The sequence below is a fragment of the Anabrus simplex genome, chromosome 3 (genome assembly GCF_040414725.1).
Source record: "Anabrus simplex isolate iqAnaSimp1 chromosome 3, ASM4041472v1, whole genome shotgun sequence".
Taxonomy (NCBI): domain Eukaryota; kingdom Metazoa; phylum Arthropoda; class Insecta; order Orthoptera; family Tettigoniidae; genus Anabrus; species Anabrus simplex.
In genome coordinates, this window is record NC_090267.1 from 512,458,839 (window position 1) to 512,484,178 (window position 25,340).

At 41.9% G+C, this 25,340-nt stretch overlaps 1 protein-coding gene across 1 annotated transcript in view; it reads left to right on the top strand.

The window, feature by feature from the left end:
- Window positions 1–7,292: 7,292 nt before the first annotated feature.
- Window positions 7,293–25,340, top strand: part of LOC136866594 (transforming growth factor-beta-induced protein ig-h3) — a 370,348-nt gene continuing 352,300 nt past the window's right edge. The window contains exon 1 of the mRNA XM_067143703.2: window positions 7,293–7,386. Coding sequence (XP_066999804.1) covers window positions 7,364–7,386 — 23 coding nt within the window. The 5' untranslated portion in view covers window positions 7,293–7,363. The remainder of the gene's footprint in view (window positions 7,387–25,340) is intronic.

Below are 25,340 nucleotides of genomic sequence, written 5' to 3' on the forward strand. Positions count from 1 at the left end.
CAGCTCGATGGGTAGAGCCATTTACAGCCTACTGTAAATGCGACAACACTTTTTTTGTTCTTAGCCTTGGCCCATGCTTAAATGGCATGTTCACGAATGTGACGTTTCTCATATGCAAATGGCTTCTTACGGCCTCTATTCCAATGATTTTTGTATTTCTGGTAATGTACTAGAGAGGGCAGCACCCTCAGTTGTAAACCCAGAATATCGTTCATTTTACGAGAGGAGTAGTATTATCTCTTTGAAGCGACTCTTTGCCTTGTTTATGTGAGAGATAATAACAATGGAGGCCGCGCTGATCGAAGTAGCCTTTCTATGTTTTAAATGGGTTTTTAATATATTCAAACTTAGCCCATACATGCATGTTACCTTTTATTTTGACCATTGATATTACAGGTATGTTGATCTTTGCTTTCGTTTTTTATATTGTGATGATTCATAACTTTCCATTCATAGCAAATTGACACGCATCTTTTCTGCTCTACTGCATGGATGTGCGTGTGTATGAGGTTGTTATTGTGATCATGAAATGTTGGTAACTCGGTCTCAGATTGATTCTATTTGTGTGCACTGCGTTCTGTGGTACTTTACCATCAGATGTGTTTATGCCCTCCGTGTCGACTTAAAGTTACATTCTTGTCGTACGAAGCGCGTGACCTGATGGATTTGAGCACGGGTGACTTTCAATCTCGTTGTAAAATTGTTTGCGTGGTGCTCGCTGCTGCTTGGTATGTGCGAGACCTGTTGTGTGTGGCCATGTGAGTTACACTATATAAATTTATTTTGAAATTAGTAACTGGAACGGCCGTTCATATTACTTCCCGATACCTTCATATGTGTGAATGCTTGGATGTGTGTTGGTGAGCGAGGGCAGAGGAAAGATGCTATGTCGATGGGCCTCATTTGCATTTTTAGTCTGGTGTCTGTGCCTTATGTTTGTCCTCGGTACACTTTTATTTATTCTTGCCACGTCTCTGTCTTGGACGTTTGCTAGCCCGGGAGGCCGCCATGTTTTCTTTCATATATTTAGGCTATATGCATGCCTGTGATACTCTTTGATTTTATTATTGTTCACTTGGTGCAGAGATGTTTCTCTCTGTCCCATCCCTATTTCCGCTTTGACTTTTACCTGCTCGTTTTTATCCTCCGTGACGCGTGGGTCTTTGACTGATATGAGTATTGTTGAGTGGATAATGGAGTGAGAAGAGTCGTGCTATGAATGAGACGTATCTCGTAAAAAGGACGAGCTAAATTGGGCCGTAATAGTGATAATAAAACATGCATATGATGTAATGAAGGTAATTCTGAGACGGTGAACTTGTAATTATATCTGTTTGGGTCTTGAAATAATAGTAATGCCGCGCCTCTGGGAGGCTAGATATTGTGATTTAGGGAGCAAGTGCTCTTCAATTAGGGGATTTCTGCCCCTCATTAAATAATACCTCTTCCTTCCGTAAAATTGTAAAATTAGTGGCTTAAAGCCCAAAGAGTTAAGGTTCTGAATCTTGGATTTTCCACAATTTTGTTTAATGATTGCTACTTGTACCTGTATTATTGTCATAACATATTGTTAAGTTTGAAGTTCTGAAAATATAACCTTCAGTTTAAGTTTTAAATTTAATTCTTGACATTGTAGTTAGACCCATTCACCCTGGCACCTTCTTTAACCTCTGCGTTCCACAGATACCCCGGAATAATAATAATAATAATAATAATAATAATAATAATAATAATAATAATAATAATAATAAAACAGCCGAAGAATGGAAAGTGGCACTAATACACCCAACGCATAAAACAAGGGGACAGACGAAAGGTTGATAACTATAGAGGCATCTCTCTTCTCCAAATGGCATCCAAGGTATTCTCAAATATATTGCTGAATAGAGTAGAGACATTACTTGCCAAGCAACTGGGTGAGTATCAAGTTTGATTTCGAAAAGGTAGATCTTGTTCAGAACAAATATATAACTTAAAATCCTAAATTCGCCATAGGACATTGTTGTGAATTTTGTAGATTTTAAAAAGTCTTTTGACTCGGTTGATAGAGAAACCGTAGATAAGACAATTCGTGAATTTGGAGTGAAAACTAAATTGGCAAACCTAATACGTGAAACACCCTGTGACACAATTTTAAAGGTGACATTTATGGGTGAGATATGAAAACCTATGAAGATAAATACAGGGGTGTTCTAGAGAAAATTATAAGAATTTGGAATGTAAAGCTTAAAGAATATAATATTTTGCCGGTAACTTCGGGGAGAAAAAAGTAAGGCATTGAAATAAATTGTCTAGCATTTGCAGACGATTTGGCTGTATGTATGTATGTTCAGTCGTCAGCCCTAAGGCTGGTTGGATCCTCAACAGCTCCGCCATCAGCTGTTATAGATCGGCTAGGCATCACTGAAGAGGCGTACTAGGGAAATGAGGAGTGAGGTAGTTTCCCGTTGCTTTCCTCTCTGGGCCAGAAGTTGCTATTACATATCAGTCTGCCAAGCCCACTGAAATGCATGCATCAACCGACCGTATGAGCAACATTTTCACACCATTCATATCAGGGACTGGCTGCAGAAGGAATGGCATTACTAGCATTGCTCATACCTCAGTCACTTTCATATTGTCAAAGCCAAGTAAAGACAGACAGGTCAATGAAAGTAACAAAATTGCTCTAGCCTATACCAGAACACTAGGTTCTGCATGTAAAGGCATACGATTTTGCTATATTGGCAGAAAACCTAACAAGTGCATCAATCAAATCAATCGCTTGGAATAAATAGCGAACAAGACAAATTTGAGAATTTCCGTAGAAAAAATAAAAATAAAATTACAAACATGAAGAACGCTTCAAAATTTTTGGAAACAGATCTTGAACCAGTGGAAAGAGTAACGAAATTCAAATATCTGGGAGAAATAATTCAAGAAAATGGTTTAAATAAATCTGCAATAGAAGAAAGAGTTCACAAAATGGAAAGAGCATATGGTATCACAAATAATTTTTATAACAAAAAGTGTCTATCTAAAAATCTTAAAATAAGGCCCTAATCTACAGTGGTGAAAGCGGAATGCCTATATGGAAGTGAATAGATTAGATAAACTTGAGGTACTAGAAAGGAGAATCATGAGAAAAATGTTAGGCCCTGTGAAAGCAACAGAAGTATTGAAATTAAAATCTAATGATGAAATATCCAGGAACATAGAAAACATAAGAGAAACCATAAGAGAAAGGAGATTGCAATTTTTTGGGACATATTTACAGAATGGATGATTCCAGATTATCAAAAAGTATTTTCAAGTACCTTTGGGACAAAAAGACAACTACTGTAGCTGGATTCAAGAAGTAAAGAACGATTTAGAATGACATAATATGAGAGAAGAAGAAACTATGGACAGAGAGATTTTTAGAAAGAGGGTAGTAAGTATGGAAGGATTCCAAGGAAGATTGCACAAGAAACCTGGTGCGAAGGGGTCCGAGGACAGAAAGAAATAGCATAGTGAAACTATGAAAGAATATTGGAAGGAACGGAAGAAAAAACAACAAAGTACGAAGAATTGAACTGAAATTGGCACGTGGTCCTTAGAAGGCCTCATCGGAAATAATAATAATAATAATAATAATAATAATAATAATAATAATAATAATAATAATAATAATAATAATAATCTGTAATAGTTAATAGAATACGATTCCTGGACAGGTCAGGGATTTTAACCTGGACCTGAGGGCTGGTTCTAGGTTCATTCAGCCTGTGTGATTACAATTGAGGAGCTATCTGACGGTGAGATAGCAGCCCCGTTCTAGAAAGTCAAAAATAACGCCCGAGAGGATTCGTCGTGCTGACCACATGACGCCTCATAATCTGCAGGCCTTGGGGCTGAGCAGCGGTCACTTGGTAGGCCAAGGCCCTTTGGGGCTGTTGCGCCATGGAGTTTGGTTTAGTAAATAATAGTTAGTACAAGTTTATACAAAATTTTATAGTGCCATTTTCAGTGCCTATTTTTACCCTGTTAATGCCTATTGAGGCCGCCTAAAACAGGATGGTCTCTTCTTAGCGACGACCTAATAAACTATCACCAATATTGTTTTTATTATTTATTTTTTCCAATCGGAAGGCTTTGAGAAAGGAGCTTCTAAGATCTCCGCAGATCCACAGGCTGTTTGCACTCGCTCGACTGGGTGAAGCTCCCATCTAGCGGTGAGGATGGACTTGTGTCGTACTCCTCTGACTGACAGGTGAAATGAAATGATATTGGAGAGTGTTGACAAATTGAAATATGACAGGGAAAACCGGAGTACCCGGCGAAAAACCTGTTCCACCTCCGCTTTGTCCAGCGCAAATCTCACATGGAATGACCGGGATTTGAGAAGCCGGCGCGCTGCCGCCTGAGCCACGCAGACTCTACGATATCCTGCTGCTCATACTAACACCTGCCAAAATGCAAAATAGTATTAATGGGATAGCACATGACTGTAAAGAGCGGAATCTAAAAATCAATGCACAAAACGAGAGTTATGGTGTGTAAAAGGGGTGTATTCGGCTGTGGCCTATGAGTATCAACTGTCCGGCACCACAGAAAACCCATCCCTCCCCCCTGGCTTTGTTTGGTTATAGGACGAACCATTTGCCGATTAGTTTGGGTTTAGCCCTTACAGACCAGACACTCACGTTTGTGAGTCTCTTTTATGCAGTAATTTACGTTAGAATTTAGCTGCTGTGGAGTTCGGACGGGTCTAATATGAATATGTCGGTTCCAAGGATCAGGTAGGCAATGGATTTTAATAAATGGGAAGAGGAGAAGAAAGTTGTAACTAATGTAAGGAAGAATTCTAGCGAACACTGGCCACTCTGGAATGAAAAATGTTCTACAGCAAGCTGTAAGAGCCACACCTTCATCATATCAGAGAAATGTGAAGTGAACCTCTATCTGAAGAGAAAAAAAAAAAGTATCAGAGCTTTTAATGCTAATGAAAGGTGTGAAGTGTAAACTTTAGACAGGGCAGGTAAAATGTTGCTCATCTCAGAACATTCATGAGTCTGGTCGTTCCCTAGGGCTGAAATGTGCTAATATTCTCTGTACAGTAGCTAATTTCACATATTTGCATGCATGCAATACAGTTAAAACTCATCATGTTTTGACTTCGAACTGACAACTATTTTTCTGATGATAACGTATTACTTGATTTCCTTCTAATCCGTAGGTTTGGTTTTTTTTTTTTTTTTTTTGTGGAATTAGCGAGGGATCACACGTCTACCACCTCAAGGACAGTGTCCTGGAGCGTGAGACTTAGTATATGAGGATACAACTGCTAAGAAGAACCAGTACCACACCCAGGCGGCCTGACGTGCTATGCTGAAGAGGGGCGTTTTAGGGGCATGGGAAGATTGGACGAGATATACAAGGAAGAGGAAAGGAAGCGGCCGTAGCCTTAAGTTAGGTACAATCCCGGTATTTGCCTCGAGAAGAAGTGGAAAACCATGGAAAACCTCTTCGAGGGTGGCTGAGGCGGGAATCGAACTCCCTCTACTCAGTTGACCTCCCGAGGCTGTGTGGACCCCATTGCAGCACTTGTGCCACTTTCTAAATTTCGTGGCAGAGCCGGGAATCGAACTGGGGCCTCTGGGGGTGGCAGTTAATCACACTAACCACTTCACCACAGAGGCAGACTATGCATTACTTTAGAAATGAAAAAAAATATTTGAAAGGAATAATAAATACCGCATTTAAGTGTTGAATGGAAATTGCTTTTTCAAGCAATGAGGAATGTGGAATTGGAAAGACAGGCGCCTTATTCTGAATCTATGTAAAGCTCAAACCACGGAAGTTAATATTAATGGTACTACAAGAGAAGCAAAAATTAGAAGAGGAGTGCGGCAAGACTGCCCACTGTCACCATGTCTCTTTAACCTGTCTATAGAAAATGCAGTTAGAGAAATGATAGAGCACACTAACGGGTATTCAGGTGCACAGCATCCGCTTTGCTATCTTACCTGATTCTGAAAAGGATGTGAGTAAGATGCTAAGAACATTTGACCAGAAAATCATTTCTCGAGACCTTTGTTTGGAGTGTGCTACTGTATGGGTGCGAAACCTGGACGTTAGGAAAACAGGAAGAAACTTGAGGCAGCAGAAATGTGGTTTTGGAGAAGAATTACAAAAACAACTTGGACAGATAAAAAGACAAATGACTTTGTTTTAAGGAACGTAAAAGATGATCGGTGTTTATTAATAAATACGATAAAGAAGAGGAAAAGAAAGTTCCTTGGACACGTACTGAGACATGCCGCTCTTCTCCAAACCATCACTGAAGGTAAAGTACTGGGAAAGAGACGCAAGGGACGACCACGGATGTCATACATCAGGAACTGGCATGTGGTTCATATAGCAACATGAAGATCATCAGATGTGGCTACAGCGACAAGGCAGATGATGATGACGATAATAATAATAATAATAATTATAAATTATCAAATACGAGGGACATACAATTACATACCGGTAAGCTCATTTCTTTTTACCAACTACCTAGGTATAGGACCTACACAGCAGCTGACCCTACGAACGATGACACAGGAATAAACTTACTACATCTCATCCAGGCTTCTAATAACTAAAGAAATATACATGAAAAAAATAAGAACCATGAATGTAGATCGTCTTCCATTCAACTACTAACAAAAGAAACCGTTAACATACCACCAAAGTAGTTAGATTACAGCACGTTTTGCGCTCAGATTGAGGTCAGAAATCAAGAGACATGGCTGTTAATTAATTTAGATCGTTAGGTGAGATAACATTTTGATGGAGAGATTTACGACCAATTGGCGTATACGGTAGAAAGTAGAAAATAATTAGTGTTATAAAATATTCCTCTGAAACAGATTACGCCAACAAAAGTAGAAATAAGTTGACAGGTCATTTGTTAGGCAATAATAACGAACAATAAGCTATTCTATTCCAGGCTAGGGAAAGTTCAGATGAACCACTTATACAAGTGGGTCCTATACTCTGTAATATTAACATGCTTTTCTACACCTGGTTATTAAAATACGTGTAAGTACTTCCGTAGAGCAAAAATAGAATTTTTACTCCCTTTAGATGAAATTGGGTCACATGAAAAAGTTGGTTCCTCTAAGGTTATCTTGACCTTTCATTAGAGCAAACGGAAATCTGGGCTTGAAGAAGAGTCCAACACCCGCACCGCCTTGCGATGCCAGCCGAGGAGGGCCGAGGGGGACCGACAGAGGCCACGGCCGCCTCAAACCATGCCGGCGAGCTCAGACTAACCGTGGCCATGGCAATTGTCAGGTGGATCGTGTTGTCGCTCTTCGCACTCGCCACCGCCACCAAGATACCGCGATGGAGCATGAAGATCGCGCAGGAACAGGGGTGAGCAACACATCTCTTTTTTAAGTGGCGAGCATTGTTCATTTATGATTGTGTTGAGGCGAAACAGTATCAGCATGACTATTTCGTTCACCAATTTACAATTGATCTCGCGGGTCGCACTTTAAGAAACGTGTGTGCCAATCATCCACTTCACACTCTATTTTACATCTTTCCTCTCTGACCTCCTTCTGCTAAATCTTCTCCTCTACTGAACCTGAGTTTTGCGAGGTTTAGAGTAGGCTGACCAATCGTCCTAATTAATATCATCAGCGCCAGCTGACGATATATCGCCAGTGGTGACACTAGTCTTGCATATCACGTGGAAAGAGATAATTTTCTTAACATTTTGAAAAAAGTCATATCGAAAATTTGTTGCAATCTATGTTGTGGATTTATGAAAGGGGAACTTCAAAATACGCCTTGGTGTTTTTCGCATCATTTGGTGAATAAGTAAGTTTTAGGCGCTTTCATTGGCTCTGATGTTCTCAATCTTTATTTTCGTGCCCAAATGAATTTTAATGCAAGTTAAGTGATTCTAGGTTTCTGTTTGTCATTTAAATGCATATGTTGGTATTAATTTTAGCATTTTTGTAACCGTGTCATATTTTAGACGTATTTTGGCAGTTTGATCGCAGCTCTTTTCGTGCATTTCTATTAGTATGAAGAAGAGAAAACCATTGTCTCTGACTCGTTTTCTTTAATATAAACAGGCGTCATTTAACATTATTTTATATGTACCAGCCAGAAAAAGTAATTTATTTATTCATGATACGACGATAATCATTTTGTTCATTTTCAGGTTTCACATTTTTTTACTAGTTTTTTATCATTCTAAAATTTCAAATAAGCTTATAAGGCTGCTTTCTAGTTTCATTGAGTCTTATTTTTCCTCCAATTCTATACTTAAATATACCGTGTTTCGACTTTTACAATATTGCATAGTACAGAGCTTACTTAGATGGTAGGCCAACCGTACGCAGTCTCAGGTAACTGCGCCAATCCCCTTGGATTGTATTTAAATGTTTATATTCGGAAAACTGATATGAAATTATTAATAATAATACTAATACTAATAATAATGCAAGATTTAAGAACAACACTTTATTCACGTGCGATTTTTAATTTAAAAAAGGCTATGTATTGTCACTCTTTAGTTATTTTTTAATCATATTTTGCCATTTTTGAAACCCGCCTGGTGGCTGTGATCGTTAATGCTTCATGGTTTGACACCGTGCTTAGCTGATTCGAGTCCCGTTGGTCGAAAGAAACTTCACCATCAGAATGTTGGCCGTCAGGGTAGGAGAGGTGTGGTATACAATTTATAACCACCAGATTGCGTGCCAGACGGCCGGATTCAATTGCAAACCTCTCCACAGTGCCCATATGGAGTGAGGGCATATGATGCTGCTGATGATGATGATGGTGATTCGTCCGTCGGATGCAAACATTAAGCTTTGAGCAGACCCCTTAGTTCTAGGAGTAGGTTATGCGCTCGCGCCTCGTTTCTCCATCATCCTTCCTACTATTGTTAATTTCATCTCATTAACTTCCCTGATGAGGACATTCTGTAGTAAAAATTCGCTACGAAGATTCGTCTCACTTGCTTGGTGTGAAAATAGAACAAAAAACCCGCGGGAAACCATGTTCAGAGTTACTGATAGTAGGTTCGAACCTACAATCTCCCGAATACAATCTTACACCTCCACAACTAACTCACTCAGTGCCTAGCAATAAGACGAGGAAAAACTCTGATTTGGATTGTACATCCTTTAAGACTATTTCTATCTATAAAACAGGAGGAGTTTACTTTTCACTTCATCATCTAAAGTAATTAACTTACTTACCACTGAATCAGTTATCTTCACGTAACATACACGAATATCCGTATACTACACAAACACGTAAGTAAGCAAAACTGAAGGAAATTATGATTGAAATTTGTCCTGTCCCGCATGTTTGAAGTTACTCTGTAACCTGTAACATGCATACATAAAAGCAAAGCAAACTCATCTCCGTACAAGCCATGAAGGCTCTTGGAGGGGTGGAAGGTAAAGGCTTCCACTATTGTTAACCTCGGCGCTTGTGGGGTAGAGTGGTTAGCTCTACACCCGGCCGCCTTTGTCCCCAGGAATTAACCTGGTACTCATTTTATGTGAACCTCAGGGCCATATGCACCACCGGAAGTGGAAATCTTGTTTCTTAAATTTTACGACTTTCTGACGGGGATTCGAACCCACGTCCTTCCGGTCGAACCGAGCATGCCTGTACCGCCTCGGCCAGGCAGCCCCTAACATACATGCATATATTACATACATCTTCATTATAGACTGTTATGCCTTTCCGCGTTCAGTCCCCATTCTCTGTAAATTTACTAATCACAACCAGTATCTTCTGTTTTGTAACTAGTGCTGTGGTCTCGTTTTATCTGTAAATTGTTAGAAACTGAGTCTACCCATCGTCGTCTTGATCTCCCTATACATCTCTTACCCTCCATGACCGGGCTTATTATTCTCTCTGTTAAGCTATCCTCCTCCATTCGCCTTACATGACTCCGCCACCGAAGCCGGTTTATGCGAACAGATTCATCAATCGAGTTCATTCCTAATGTAACACATGTTCTGAATACTCTCCTGTCATTGTTTCCCCTTGTTTGTACCAGCTATAATTATCGCTACCTTCAAGCCTGTCACTTCTAACTTATCCATAATGTGTCCTGAGTCTACCCAGCTTATACTACCGTAAACCAAAATTGGTCTAAAAATAGGCCAGTGTAAAGATAGTTTCTTCAGGAAGCTGACTTCGTTTTTAGAGAATACTGTTGATTACGACTGCAAACTCACTGCATTCGCTTTGTTGCATCTTGATTCAATTTCACTTACTATATTACCATCCTGGGAGAGCACACAACATAAATACTTGAAATTATCGACCTGTTCCAGCTTTGTATCTCCAACCTTCCTGTTGGTAAGCTACAGGAAATACCTTCCAGTGAAAACTACGCCCGAGTGATGGGTAAGGAATAGGGAAGAAAGTTCAAAGATCTAAAATCAATCAATCAATCAATCAATCAATCAATCAATCAATCAATCAATCAATCAATCAATCAATCAATCAATCAATCAATCAATCAATCAATCAATCAATCAATCAATCAATCAATCAATCAATCAATCAATCAATCAATCAATCAATCAATCAATCAATCAATCAATCAATCAATCAATCAATCAATCAATCAATCAATCAATCAATCAATCAGATTGATCTGCATTTAGGGCAGTCACCCAGGTGGCAGATTAACTATTTGTTTTCTTAGCCTTTTCTTAAACGATTGCAAAGAATTTGGAAATTTACTGAACATCACCCTTGGTAAATATTTCCAATCCTTAACTCCTCTTCCTAAAAACGAATATTTGTCGCAATTTGTCCTCTTGAATTCCAACTTTTCCTAATTTTAAAAATACCATTCAAACTTATTCGTCTACTAATGTCATTCCACGCCATCTCTCCACCGGAAGCTCGGAACATACCACTTAGTCGAGCAACTCGTTTCCATTCTCTCAATTCTTCCCAGCCCAAACTTTGCAACATTTTTGTAACGCTACTCTTTTGTCGGACGTCGCCCAGAACAAATTAAGCTGCTTTCCTTTGGATTTTTTCCAGTTCTTGAATCAAGTAATCCTGGTGAGGGTCCCATACACTGGAACCATACTCTAGTAGGTGGTCTTACCAGAGACTTGCATGCCCTCTCCTTTACATCCGTACTACAACTCCTAAATACCCTCATAACCATGTGCAGAGATCTGTACCCTTTATTTACTATTTACAATTTATGTGATCACCCCAATGAAGATCTTTCCTTATATTAACATCTAGGTACTTACAATGATCCCCATAAGGAACTTTCACCGCAATGCAGTAATTAAAACTGAAAGGACTTTTCCTATTTGTGAAACTCACAACCTGACTTTTAATTCCGTTTATCATCACCCCATTCCCTGCTGTCCATCTCACAACATTGTCCAGGTCTTTTAGGATTCAAATTGGATTCAAATAGTTTTGATTCTAAACTGTATTCTTAATTTATTTGTAAGTTGGTGGCAAAGTGTTGTTCACAAACAGGCCAGATCAGCACAATACACGCGCCAAGTTGATGGTGTATTGTTCCCTACTATTTATCGTTACAGTAGTTGCAGTCAATGCAGTTGAGAGAACATGGTGATCTCTATACCGAGTGTGCACAGTGGCTCCCAATCTTTGACAAGGGCGGGAGATAATCATTGTCGCGTGCCTGCTCAGAAATTATAAACTTACAATACTTGCATAGGTTTACGGTCCTAAAAACAAGGCAGTTACAATTTTTCAGCCTGGTCTTTCACAAGAAAAAGAGGTTTATCAAAATTATTCCTTGATTCTATATAATATGCTAGTATGCTTGCTTTTCTTTGAAGACAGGTTTGGTAAATGCTCTGAAGATAAAGCGACAGAAACAGTTATGTTATTCAAGTTTGACATATTTTACATGCTCTGTCTCATTGCTACCTATATTCATTTATTTATTTATTTATTCATTTATTTATTCTTTTTTAATCCCTTTACTGTCGAGGATTGTTTTTTTCCGAACTCAGCGGGGGATGCCACCTCTACTACCTCAAGGACAGTGTCCTGGAGCGTGAGACTTTGGGTCGGGGGTTAAAATAGGGAAGGAGGACCAGTACCTCACCCAGGCGGCCTCACCTGCTATGCTGAAAAGGGGCCTTGTGGCGGGGTGAGGGGGAGGGGGATAGGAAGGGATAGGCAAGGGAGAGGGCAGGAAGCGGCCGTGGACTTAAGTTAGGAACCATCCCAGCATTTGTCTGGAGGAGAAGTGGGGAAACCACGGAAAACCACTTCGAGGATGGTTGAGGTGGAAATCGAACCCCCCTCTACTCAGTTGACCTCCCGAGGCTGAATGGACCCCGTTCCATTTTCAAATTTAGTGGCAGAGCCGGGAATCGATCCTGGGCGTCTGGGGTGGCAGATAATCACACTAACCACTACACCATAGAGGTAGTTTTATTTAGTTATCTAATTAAGTACTTAACGTATGGCACATCTAAACAAGAAATGTATACCCTTCAATCAAGACTTTGTTCTGTACTGTGAAGTATTTACGCGGAAATTCTTAGCCGTGTCCTATTCCATTGTGACCACAAGACCTGTCTGTATCGGTGCGACGTAAAGCAAATACACTGACTGACAGAGCAAATGCAACACCAAGAAGGAGTGGTTCGAAAGGGATGAAAGTTGGGAAAAAAACAGAGACGGCACGGACGAATAATTGATGTTTATTTCAAATCGATATGCAGGTTACACAATGCGCACGGCATCGACTCACTAGGATGTAGGACCACCGCGAGCGGCGATGCACGCTGAAACACGTCGAGGTACAGAGTCACTAAGAGTGCGGATGGTGTCCTGAGGGATGGTTCTCCATTCTCTGTCAACCATTTGCCACAGTTGGTCGTCCGTACGAGGCTGGGGCAGAGTTTGCAAACGGCGTCCAATGAGATCCCACACGTGTTCGATTGGTGAGAGATCCGGAGAGTACGCTGGCCACGGAAGCATCTGTACACCTCGTAGAGCCTGTTGGGAGATGCGAGCAGTGTGTGGGCGGGCATTATCCTGCTGAAACAGAGCATTGGGCAGCGCCTGAAGGTACGGGAGTGCCACCGGCCGCAGCACATGCTGCACGTAGCGGTGGGCATTTAGCGTGCCTTGAATACGCACTAGAGGTGACGTGGAATCATACGCAATAGCGCCCCAAACCATGATGCCGCGTTGTCTAGCGGTAGGGCGCTCCACAGTTACTGCCGGATTTGACCTTTCTCCACGCCGACGCCACACTCGTCTGCGGTGACTATCACTGACAGAACAGAAGCGTGACTCATCGGAGAACACGACGTTCCGCCATTCCCTCATCCAAGTCGCTCTAGCCCGGCACCATGCCAGGCGTGCACGTCTATGCTGTGGAGTGAATGGTAGTCTTCTGAGCGGACGCCGGGAGTGCAGGCCTCCTTCAACCAATCGACGGGAAATTGTTCTGGTCGATATTGGAACAGCCAGGGTGTCTTGCACATGCTGAAGAATGGCGGTTGACGTGGCGTGCGGGGCTGCCACCGCTTGGCGGCGGATGCGCCGATCCTCGCGTGCTGACGTCACTCGGGCTGCGCCTGGACCCCTCGCACGTGCCACATGTCCCTGCGCCAACCATCTTCGCCACAGGCGCTGCACCGTGGACACATCCCTATGGGTATCGGCTGCGATTTGACGAAGCGACCAACCTGCCCTTCTCAGCCCGATCACCATACCCCTCGTAAAGTCGTCTGTCTGCTGGAAATGCCTCCGTTGGCGGCGGCCTGGCATTCTTAGCTATACACGTGTCCTGTGGCACACGACAACACGTTCTACAATGACTGTCGGCTGAGAAATCACGGTACGAAGTGGGCCATTCGCCAACGCCGTGTCCCATTTATCGTTCGCTACGTGCGCAGCACAGCGGCGCATTTCACATCATGAGCATACCTCAGTGACGTAAGTCTACCCTGCAATTGGCATAAAGTTCTGACCACTCCTTCTTGGTGTTGCATTTGCTCTGTCAGTCAGTGTACATTTCTCATTAGGGAAGTGAAATAGCCACAAGCTAGAAGACTCTCCACTCTATAGCAGAGCGTGTGGCTGAGTAAACATTACATATATGAGAAGTGAACAAATAGAAACCAGATTTTGATTGCTTTAAGAGGAGCAATACCTGAGCAATGAGAATATTACATTTCGCTATCCTGCAGAATCCGTCTGTTACCATTTCTTGATGGATGCAATACTTTTGTATCCATCTCTTGGCACAGGCCAGAGCAAAATGTAGCTTCCACTGAAGCCGCAGTCTCATATGGAAGCTACCGGGGCATGGGTGGTGCTGAGTAATGACATTCAGAGCACAACCACTGTTTGAGTGTCATGAAAGGTGTTGCTCATAGGGTCAGTCGTGCTGCAGTGGCACCTTCTGGTCCAGTGAGGAAAGCAATGGCAAACTGCCTCACTAATCATCTTGCCTAGTACGCCGCATTTGGGCTCTCCCATTGGTTTTTGCGGCTTCCCTATAACTGCATAGCTTTTGGTGGTGCTATATGAGGATCCAACCAGCCTCTCGGCTGATGACCTGACAGACAGACAGATCCCTCAGAAACTCGTTTTTGTACTGAAAACACTGTTCTTTGTTAAAAAAGTACATTTTCAAAACAGACATTATGTATTGTCTGAGTAGGTGAAATTGTTGTGTGTTTGCGAGAAATTGTGGAAGACCAATGCGCGTAGTAATTTTTAAGCACATACAGGGTGATTCGTAAGTTACTACAGAACATTTATGAGTGTAATGCAGGGGTAAAAATAAGACAAAAATGATATGTACAACTTTTTGTGAAAGTTATTTATTTCACAATCATGATTCATAATGTCTCATCTTGCTGTGTATTAACCGTGGGCCATTACAGTCTTCGGACGTGTCATGTTCACCAACATAGCGTGGCCTGGGGAAGAAAATCCTTGCATGGGCAGGATACATGTGACATCCAATGAAATCTTGTAATTTTTTCAGCTCGTCCCCTCACCCTCAAGTGTTCCCAACCCTAGGTTTGCAACGTTTCCTTAGCAGTACTATTTTTTGTTTTTGTCGGAAATCACCCACAACAAATCGTGTTGATTTCCTGTGGATCTTTTCCATTTCATTTTGAACATGCTTTAGGGTAAACTGAATGTACAGTACTGTGCGTAGTTTGTGACCCCGTTGTTTAGTCGAACTCTGTGAGGATATTTTGTTTTTGTTGTTGTTGTTTATTGTGGGTTTTTACTACGCACATTGCCTTCGGTGAATTTGCGATCCTTAAATTAATGAACTCTGGGAGGAATAATTTTGTTTGTGTCGCGTAACTCTGCAATGGAACAACTCCAGAAAAAAAAAAAAATACCATTTTTGTCTTACCTCTATATTGCACCGACAAAGTTTGTACAGTCACTTAAGAATCACCTTCCATGTGCTCGTATTTGATACATTTAATCACTTTTACATTTTTGTAGTTAGATATAATAATCTTTTGGAACTTTGTCGTGTAAATGAAATAAATAATTTATTGTCATGTCTCTTATGAAAGCAGAATAGCTTTTGGACGCTGTGCAATGGAAAGAAGAACTGAAAATCGTCAGTGACAGAGGAATATCTACAAATACCTAAATCCGCTAGGTGCAGACTCTCATGTTTCCCTGAACTATCGAAGCTAGAGAACATCAGCGTGTTGGTGCCTTTGAGATGTGGTGCTGCCGAAGAATACCATGAACACGAACATGTCAATCAGAAATGTGCTTGGCTATCAGAGCATATTGCACTTTTTTGGTCACATCACGAGACGACAGGGGGAGGTAAGAGTCAGTGGTAAAAGATGAAGATGAAGAGGAAGATCACCAAGCAGACGGGTTGATCAGGTGAACGAGGTCACCTAGATGACTTTAAGGAATATCATACGACAGGCAAGAAATCGAGAACAATGGAAGCTGCAGGTCATGTCTAGAACAAAGCAAAAAGACATAAGATAGAGGTCACGATGTTCATTCATGAGTAAAACAATTAGAGATAATAATAATAATAATAATAATAATAATAATAATAATAATAATAATAATAATAATAATAATATACATGAAAATGAAAATCCACAGTCTGTTTCCAGTCATTTGACCGGGTCAGGAATAGAATAAATGAAGCCCCCATCTAGCGGCGAGGATTGGAATTTTGCCGGCAACCGAGGCCTGTCGCATTCCTCTGGGGCAATGATTAATGATTTACAGATGAAATGAAGCGATACTGGAAAATGTCGCTGGAATGACATATGGCAGGGAAAACCAGAGTACTCGGAGAAAACCGTGTCCGCCTCCGCTTTTCTCAGCACAAATCGTACTTCCTCTCATATATCCATGGACATAATACCAGATCGACTTCTACTCTTATGGTACCGGTTAATCATTCACCTGTATACAGCCACTCTGGGGCAAGGCTATGGAACACACTCCCTGTCACTATACGTAATAGCACTTCAACAGTCTCATTCAAACGGTCTTGTCGAGATTTCCTCTTAAATACGTGATCAGCTTGTATGAATGTTAGTGTGTATGAGTGCAAGTATGATTTAGAGCTATTGTTAGGTGATGTAGATAGGCTAGATAATATTAATCATTAAAAATAACAATTATAATCTGTTATAATATTACTCCATAAATTTAGGTAGTTCCTAGGGACTGTTAATTTTATTTTTCCAAATTATGTGATTATGTACTGTATGTAGTGGTTAAGTGTAAGAGAGGGCCGTGAGCCCTAACTTCGCCACATACAAAGGCATAAAATAAATAATAAATAACTACATGGACTGACCGGGAGTTGAACCACGGAACCCACTGCTGAGACGGCGGTGCACTCCCACCTGAACTACGGAGGCAATAATCTATAAGTACAGACTAAAGTCATATACTCCAACCAAAGCTAAAACTGAAACTGAAAGATATTAAATTTAGTAGAATTTTTTGTCTTCACTAACTGAATCTCTGCTGACAAACCTGACCTCGTTATCACAGATAAAGTAACATAGTTCATAGTACCAAAGTCTCGTAACATTAAAACTAGGATTCAAGAAAAATTCAACAAGTGCATGGATTTCGCAGAAGAAACGAGACGACCCTGGAAATAGCAAACAGTTGCTCTTTTTTGTAATTGTGATCTCAGCAACTGCGGTCGTCTCAAAACAGCTACTGACAGCCCTGCACCATCCATCATCTGTGAGCAACTACAGAAGACAGTTACTGTATGTCGGACAGCTGTCATATGGTCTAAACCTCTGAGACAGGAAAACTTATTGTGTGTAACTATCGAAATAATAATGAAGGAAGAAGGAAAGAGAAAAACATTAATATTAACTAGACGGTGGATTGCCTGGCCGAAGTGGTAAAGGCTTGCTCGGTTCACCCGGAAGGACGTGGGTTCGATTCACCGCCAGGAAGTCGACAAATTTAAGAAATTTAAGAACTTCCGGATTTTCATGTGGTCCTAAGGTTCACTCAGCCTACACTAAAAGTGAGTACTAGGTTAATTCTTGGAGGCAAAGACGGCCGGACGTAGAGCAAACCACACTTCCCCACCAAGTGCCGACGTTACGGATAATGGAAGCCTTTACCATCCACCCCTTCAAGGGCCTTCTTGGCCTGTAAGGAGGTTACTTTGGTTTGCTTTTAGAGGGTGGATTCATTTGCACTAAAACAGCAGTATGTGCACTACTACATACTTTGCAATATATTTGTTTTTCCTCTATGTGTAAGGTTGGTTGTCCTAATATCAACAGCGGAAGCATGATACTTTAAGTGCTTTTTCGTTTGGCATGATTACTACTGCACGTACAGTATTTAGTTTAGTTCCTACAACTGGCTATGTTGGTGAACATGACACGTCCGAATACTGTAATGGCCCACGGTTAATACACCTTCTGTGTTGTACTGCTCGTTCATAATCATGTAAAACCGGGGCTTACTACTCGGATGACGAGTGTTCTCATGCTACTCAGACACCGTTCGCGCACGACGCTACGTGGTAGTCAAACTAAATATTTAAACTTCGAAGTAATTGATGCAATTATGCTGACAATAATGAACATTTATAATTTAAATGAACAAGTTTACGGTATTTATATTTTAATTTGGCACACTCAGTGACTCAAATGTGTATTAGTATTATGTGAGTAGTCGGGTGGCGTGTAAAAACCGCAGGGCGGTGTGTCCGTTAACAAGGTCGTAGGAAGAACATTGACGTACGTCAAAGATATGTGCGTATTCCGTATAGATGCATTTGTATGCACTATAAAACTTAGCCATTCAGTTTCAAATGGTATGAATCGCCTTTACTTCTTATGGGTATATTATATCTTCAAACAAACAAACAAACAAACAAACAAACAAACAAACAAACAAACAAACAAACAAACAAACAAACAAACAAACAAACAAACAAACAAACAAACAAACAAACAAACAAACAAACAAACAAACAAACAAACAAACAAACAAACAAACAAACAAACAAACAAACAAACAAACAAACAAACAAACAAACAAACAAACAAACAATGCAAATATGCCAAATTCCGCCCTCTAATAATAACATTAATCGTGTCATAAACGGAGGAGGGGAACACCTATCCAATTACGCAGTCAGTCGTAAGTAAACGTTGTTTAGACACGGAGTGATGAAGTATAACAGTTATACCGATTTCAATACGAGCAAGACGAGAAGGAGAGAATGTATGTTCATGGTAGGTTAATGAAAGAAGAACAGTGATTTTATTCATTGGAATTGTCATCCTGTTGCAGCTCAAATTCCAGTCACTCAATGTGAGATTATTGCTGGACAAAGCGCAGACGGGACAGACACTGCGCTTTTCTCTGTCATCTTTCATTCCAGCAACACTCTCCAATCATCTGTAGGGGCGATAGAATAATACCCACGGTATCCTGCCTGTCGTAAGAGGCGACTAAACGGGCCCCCGGAGGCTCTGAACTTTGGAGCGTGGGCTGGCGACCACGGTGCCCTAAGCTGAGTCGCGGCATTGCTTCCACTTACTTGTGCCAGGCTCCTCACTTTCATCTTCCTATCCGACCTCCCTTGGTCAACTCTTGTTCCTTTACGACCCCGAAGGTATTAGAGCACTCGAGATCTATCACGCCCTTCGTGGTCCTGGTGTTTCTTTAGCAAACTTCCACTTTTCGAAGTGTCGCATCCGTTCCATTTTTTCTCTCTGATTAGTGTTGTCTAGAGGATGGTTGCCTAGTTCTACTTCTTCTTAAAACAGTAATCACCACCACTTGTCATTAATTAACCATTGCCCCAGAGGAGTGCGACAGGCTCCGGCAGCCGGCACAATTCGTATCCTCGCCGCTAGATGGGGACTTCATTCATTCCATTTCTGACCCGGTCGAATGACTGGAAACAGACTGTGGATTTTCATTTACACTTGTTATCTTTCTGTCTTAATCGGTTTTCTTTTGGCCTTTCCCTCGGACTCAGCGAGGGATCCTACCTCTACCGCCTCAAGGGTAGTGTCGTGGAGCATGAGACTTTGGGTCGGTGATAAAACTGGGAAGGAGGACCACTACCTCGCCCAGGCACTTGCTATGCTAAACAGGAGCCTTGTGGGAGGATCGGCAGATTGGAAGGAATAGACAAGGAAGAGGGAAGGAAATGGCCGTGGCCTTAAGTTAGGTACCAGGCCGGCATTTGCCTGGAGGAGAGGTGGGAAACCACGGAAAACCACTTCCGGGATGGCTGAGGTGAGAATCGAACCCCCCTCTACTCAGCTGACTTCCGGAGGCTGAGCGGATTTCATTCCACACCTCGTACCACATTTCAAATTTCGTGGCAGAGCCGGGAATCGAACGCGGGCCTCCGGGGTGGCAGTTAATCACGCTAACCACTACACCACAGAGGCGGACTTCACTTATTATCTTGTTCTAAATGAGGTCCCGTTAGGACCTTGATTCTTAGAAGTAGGTAAACACTTTGTTCGTAGAGTGATAAAGAAGAAGGGTGCGTGGGGCTGAGGCTGCACAAGGTAATGAAGTACCTTACCTCTATGTAGGAGGAAACTCTGCTACTGGGTGAGTCAATGGATGTTAAGAGATCATTATCCTCATCAGTGGAGAAGGACCGCTCGAGGATCAACAAGGTGGGGAAGATGGGGAATTGAAATGCCTTCCTTCTGCGCGGGATTCAGTATCTCATCTCTATAGTGTCCATGGAGGACTTTGAAGGAGTGGAAGTTAGCGGTTCCACTGTCCATAACTCGGCACTTACTGAGATGCAGTAGTTAGCGCTACACTCGGCCGTCTTTGTCCCCAGGAATTAACGCAGTACTCAATTTTGTTGTAAGCTGACTGAACCTGAAGGAAGCTGTGAATCTTCAGCAGTAAAAATCTCCGCACTAAATTTTTACTTTATTTCTGGGAATCGAACACACGTCGTTCCGTGTGAACCGAGTGGACCTCTACCACGTCGGCTAGGAAGGACCTTAGGGGCGCGCAGCTGTGAGTTTGCATCCGGGAGATTGTGTGTTTGAACCCCACTGTCGGCAGCCCTGAAGATGGTTTTCAGCGGTTTCCCTTTCCTATCCCATCGTTGCAATAAGACCTATCTGTGTTGGTGCCACGTAATGGGAAGGCCTTAACCCAGTGTCATAAGGATAAAAATACTTCTGTCCTTGTTTCTTTCCCTGCTCCCTTTCCTACACCCCGATGAGGGTGGACATGGCAATGTTTTACGACCAAATGCTCTTCCCTGTACGGAGGAATGTATCGAGTGTTTCTGTGGTGTGCTGTGTGTACAGAGTGGCCGAGTATACGACGTTAGAGAGTTGGTCACCGTGATAAATACTTTGAAGAAAGTAATTTGATATCCCACAACGTTGTTATTTTGTCAGCTTCGTGTGGCTTAGACCGGCATGAGAAAGCAGCATCAAACATACCGCGGCTCGGAGGATAGTGTTCAAAGCAGTCGTAAGCCACGTGCAGCGCCTCGCAAAGCCCATTTGAATTCGCCCGCGAAGCGATGTGATTGGCTAACTTCAGCAGCTGATGAAATGACAACGGTGCGCTATCAGTATGACCAACCCTCCAATGCTCATATACCCGCACCTGGTTTCATGTTGTTCCCGGACACCCTGTGTGTGAGTGTGTTGAGACGAACGCGAACACATTGCAACTGTAAAGTTTGCTGTACGATTTTTGGTTTCTGCTACAGTTATTTTCCGATGCGATGGCCCTCTTTTACCAAGTCAGTTTCAAACCGTCTTCCTGGAATTTTTTTTAAAGTTTTAATGTTGAAATCATTTCTCAGCACACGAAGTAGAGGCGCCCGTACAACGAAATACGTAACATTAAGCAATTTCCTCAATTGTGCCGAAAGTTAAAGGGCCCGGAAAGATTTTAAATTGTAAGTCTCGGATAGCTCTATCAAACTAAACAAAGCTGTGGAAATACGTAGAAATCTTAACAACTTCAACAGGGACACTGGCTATCAATTAAGTAATACATGGTTGTCAGACAGTAGGAATTTACGTAGGTAGTTCCCTTCCCTGTCCCTTCACTATTGTTATTTCGTCTCTGTGTTTTCCAAATTCGTACGTTCCTCATGTGAATCTCTTAGACTGATTTTGATGGTTCGGTCAGCTTCCGCTTCGAACGCTAGCGCTGTGCTACGTCTGGTGGCGAATGAACGTACCATTTCCACTTCTATTATAACGTCTAAATTCAAAAGCTCGTTGTTTAAGAAGCCCTTCTCGTGAACAGTTGAGATTTCTTCTGAGGAAGAATAGCACTATTCTCTGCGAAACGTAAAGAATTTCACCTTATTTTCTCGACACGACATAAGCCCAAAAGCCTATAAAAAACCAGTCTTGATTAAGTTAGTGAACGGAAAGGATGTGCTGAGTGAGTGCTCCGTAATGGGGAACACTGTGCAACAGTATAGAGCTGCGATAGGAAGTTGGCAGAGTAGATGGAAGAGTAATGACTTAAACGATAAGAAGACGAAGGATATGAAAGTGCGGTGAAAGGCAGCTCTGCTTGTAGCAGTGGTGGTGGCAGTGTTGCTAATGATAGGGGAGTGGAGACGAACCCAGGACCAGGGCAAGGCAATGTGGGCCCTCTTGGTTGGGAACTCACTGAGGCAATAAAGGAGCTGGTGAAGGGGGCTTTTCAGGCAGACCATGTACGGGATCTGTTAACGAAACAGACTGAGGATATCAAGCAATGCATCAAGGAGGAGATGAAAGATCTAAAGGGGAACGTGCAGAACAACAGAGATGAGGTAGAAATACTACGAAAGAAGGTCAAAGATTTGGAGGAGGAGCTGGTAAAGGTGAAGTTGGAAAGTTTTAATGGTGAGCAGGAAAGAAGAAAGAAAAACATTTTTATTTATGGAATACAAGAATGGGCCGGAGAAAATAAAGTGGACTTAGTGTATAAGGTGGTGGACGTGGTACAAACAAAATGAAGATAAATTTCAGCGAGGTTGACATTGATGATCTTTACAGAGTGGGGAGAATGAAGGGAAATAGGCCCATTAAAGTGTCGCTATTATCCACCCTGATGGCGGATATTGTGCTAAGGAACGCAGGAAATTTAAAAGGGGAGGAAATATGGTTGAAGAGTGATATTGGCAGTGAAGCAATTAGAGCTGAGAATTTTGAGAAAACATCTTTGGTTTGCGAGAAAACAAGGATTGAGAGCACATATTAGAGATAGTCAGCTGGTAGTTGGAGACGGCCGGTGGTCGCGTGTGTTGGAAGTGAAAATGCTCCAGGAAATGGATGACAGACATCTGCAGGTTAGTGAACAAGTGGCGGGTGAAGGTGAAAGGAAAGTCGAAGCAAGTGCAGAGTGTGCTGACGCAGTAGTGAATAACTGTGACGAAGTGACCGAAGTCCAGTGCCCAGAGGAGGAAGGAGCTTCGAGTAGATCACCGAGTGAGGAAGGGTTGGTGCTGTCTCACGCAAGTGGAGCTGTGGAAGCAGAAGAAAGAAGACGACGAGAAGGTTTGGGCAAGGGAAGGAGTCTAAGTTTAAAAGACTTATGGGGTAAGAAAAACAACGGGCAGGATGGCAAGACCAGTAAGGAGAGTATCAAATTGAATAAAAAGGAAGAAAGGGCAGTTGAAAGAGAAGGAGCGAGGGTAACGAGAAGTATAATGATCAACACAACAGAAGGAAATAAATTTAAGGGTGGAAGGGTAGAAGATGGAGAGGGGAATAAATAACTATATTGGAAAATAGGATTTGTAAATATTGGGGGGGGGGGGGTTCTAAGTAAATTGGAAAACGGGGGAGTGATAAAAGTAGTGGAGAGCTTTGACATTGTGGCCCTTTTGGAGACATGGCTAGGAGAAGGACGGAGTTTGACCTGGAAAGGGTTTGTGGTAAGGAATATAACTAAGAAAAACGGGGGTGGAGGGGAAGATATTCTGGTGAAATAGCATTACTAATAAAGGAAGAAATATGCGACAGGATTGAAGTTTTAGACAATCAGGTGGAAGGGGTGATTTAGGTGAGGGTTCACCTAGGTGGGGGCGAGCCGAAAGAGGTATGTCTGGCCTTTTTATACAACCACCCCAGTGGTTCTGTATATTCAAATGATAGTTTCTTTGAGGAACTGATAGTGGAAATTAGTGGGATAAAGGAGAAATACGAAGAAGCGGGGAATGCGACTGGAATGCGAGAATAGCGAACTTAAGCCCCTTATATAATAAAGAGGTGAAAGGAATCAGAAGGAGTGAAAGAACGAGTAAAGATAAGGGAATAAATGGGTATGGGTAGAAAGTGCTTGAATTATGTTCGGCAAGCAATTTATACATTCTGAATGGCTGGTGGACGGGGGATACCGAGGGGGAGTTGACATATATCACAAAACAAGGAGGGAGTGTTATTGACTTGGTAACCAGCTCGGGGGAAATGTTGGAGAACATAATTAAAATTGTAGTGATTAACTGGGCTGAATCTCATCATGTCCCGATATCTATAAACCTGAGGAGAGGGGAACATGGGGATAGGTTGGGAAAAGGAACGAGTGATGGAGAAAAGAGCATGAGTCTCATTAAATATAAATGGACAGAGGAGACTAAAACAAGACTTGATGAGTATTTACAAAATGAATTTCAAATTAATAATGTAGGGTGCGAAGTAGCACTGAGATGTAATAATGTTGACACGGCCTTAGGGCTAGTGGAATACCCCATTAAGAGGGTAGCAGAGGTGATACGTCATAGGGGAAAAGGGTAGAGGAGACAGAGGGATGGTTCGATAGTGAGCGTAAGGGATTGAGGAGAGAAGTTCTGAGGGCGCTGAAAGACTTTAGGAAGCATTGGAGGGTGGGGGAGAATAGAGGGAAAGGTTTTGTAGACTGAGGAGGGAATACAAGGCCAAGATAATAGAAAGGTAAAAGTTATGGAAAAAGGAACAAGTGGAAGCGATTAATAGGGAATGCAAAAGTAAGGAAGGGGAAAATGTATGGGACAGAGGAGGGATAGTAAACTGTTAGGAGGGAAGGATAGATGGAATGGGGATAGAGGGGTGGAGGCGATTGGGTGGGGGTTGGAAGTGGGGAATTATGAGTTGGACAAAGAAATATCAGGGGAAGAGGTATTGGAAGTGACAGGCAAAGCTAAAAATAGAACAGCTGGGGGTAGGAATGGAATAACAAATGTATTTTGGAAAGAAGCGATAAAGAATGATAGGATGAGGAAGTGTATAGTGAAGTTATTTAATAAGGTGTTCGAAGGTGCCAATTTTCCGTAAGAGTGGCAAAAAGGTATCATATGCACTATATATAAAAAGCAAGGAGCGAGGAGCAACCCCAGTAACTATAGGGGGATAACTCTATTAGATGCGTTGAGTAAGGTGTACATGGGTGTATTAGCGAATAGACTGAAGAAATGGGCGGAAGAGTTGTCTATTTTATCGATCTACCAACGTGGGTTCAGGAAGGGACGTAGAACAATGGATAACGTGATGATAGTGAAGACAATAATTGATAAGTATGTGAGGAAGGAAGGAAGCAAGGTATATATAGCAGCGGTGGATTTTGAAAAGGCACTCGACACAGTTAGTAGGAAGGCGCTGCTTGAGAGATTGGGTAGGGTGGGAATTTCCAAAAAGATGAGACGGGCTATTGAGGCCATATATGAGGAAGTGTACTGTAGTATAAGATTAGAAGAAGTGGTTGTAAGTGGCCTAATCGAATCAAATGTAGGTTTAAAACAGGGCTGCAAATTATCTCCCATTCTTTTTTTGGATCTTTATGAATGACATATTAGAAGGGCATGAGAGGGAGTGGGCGAA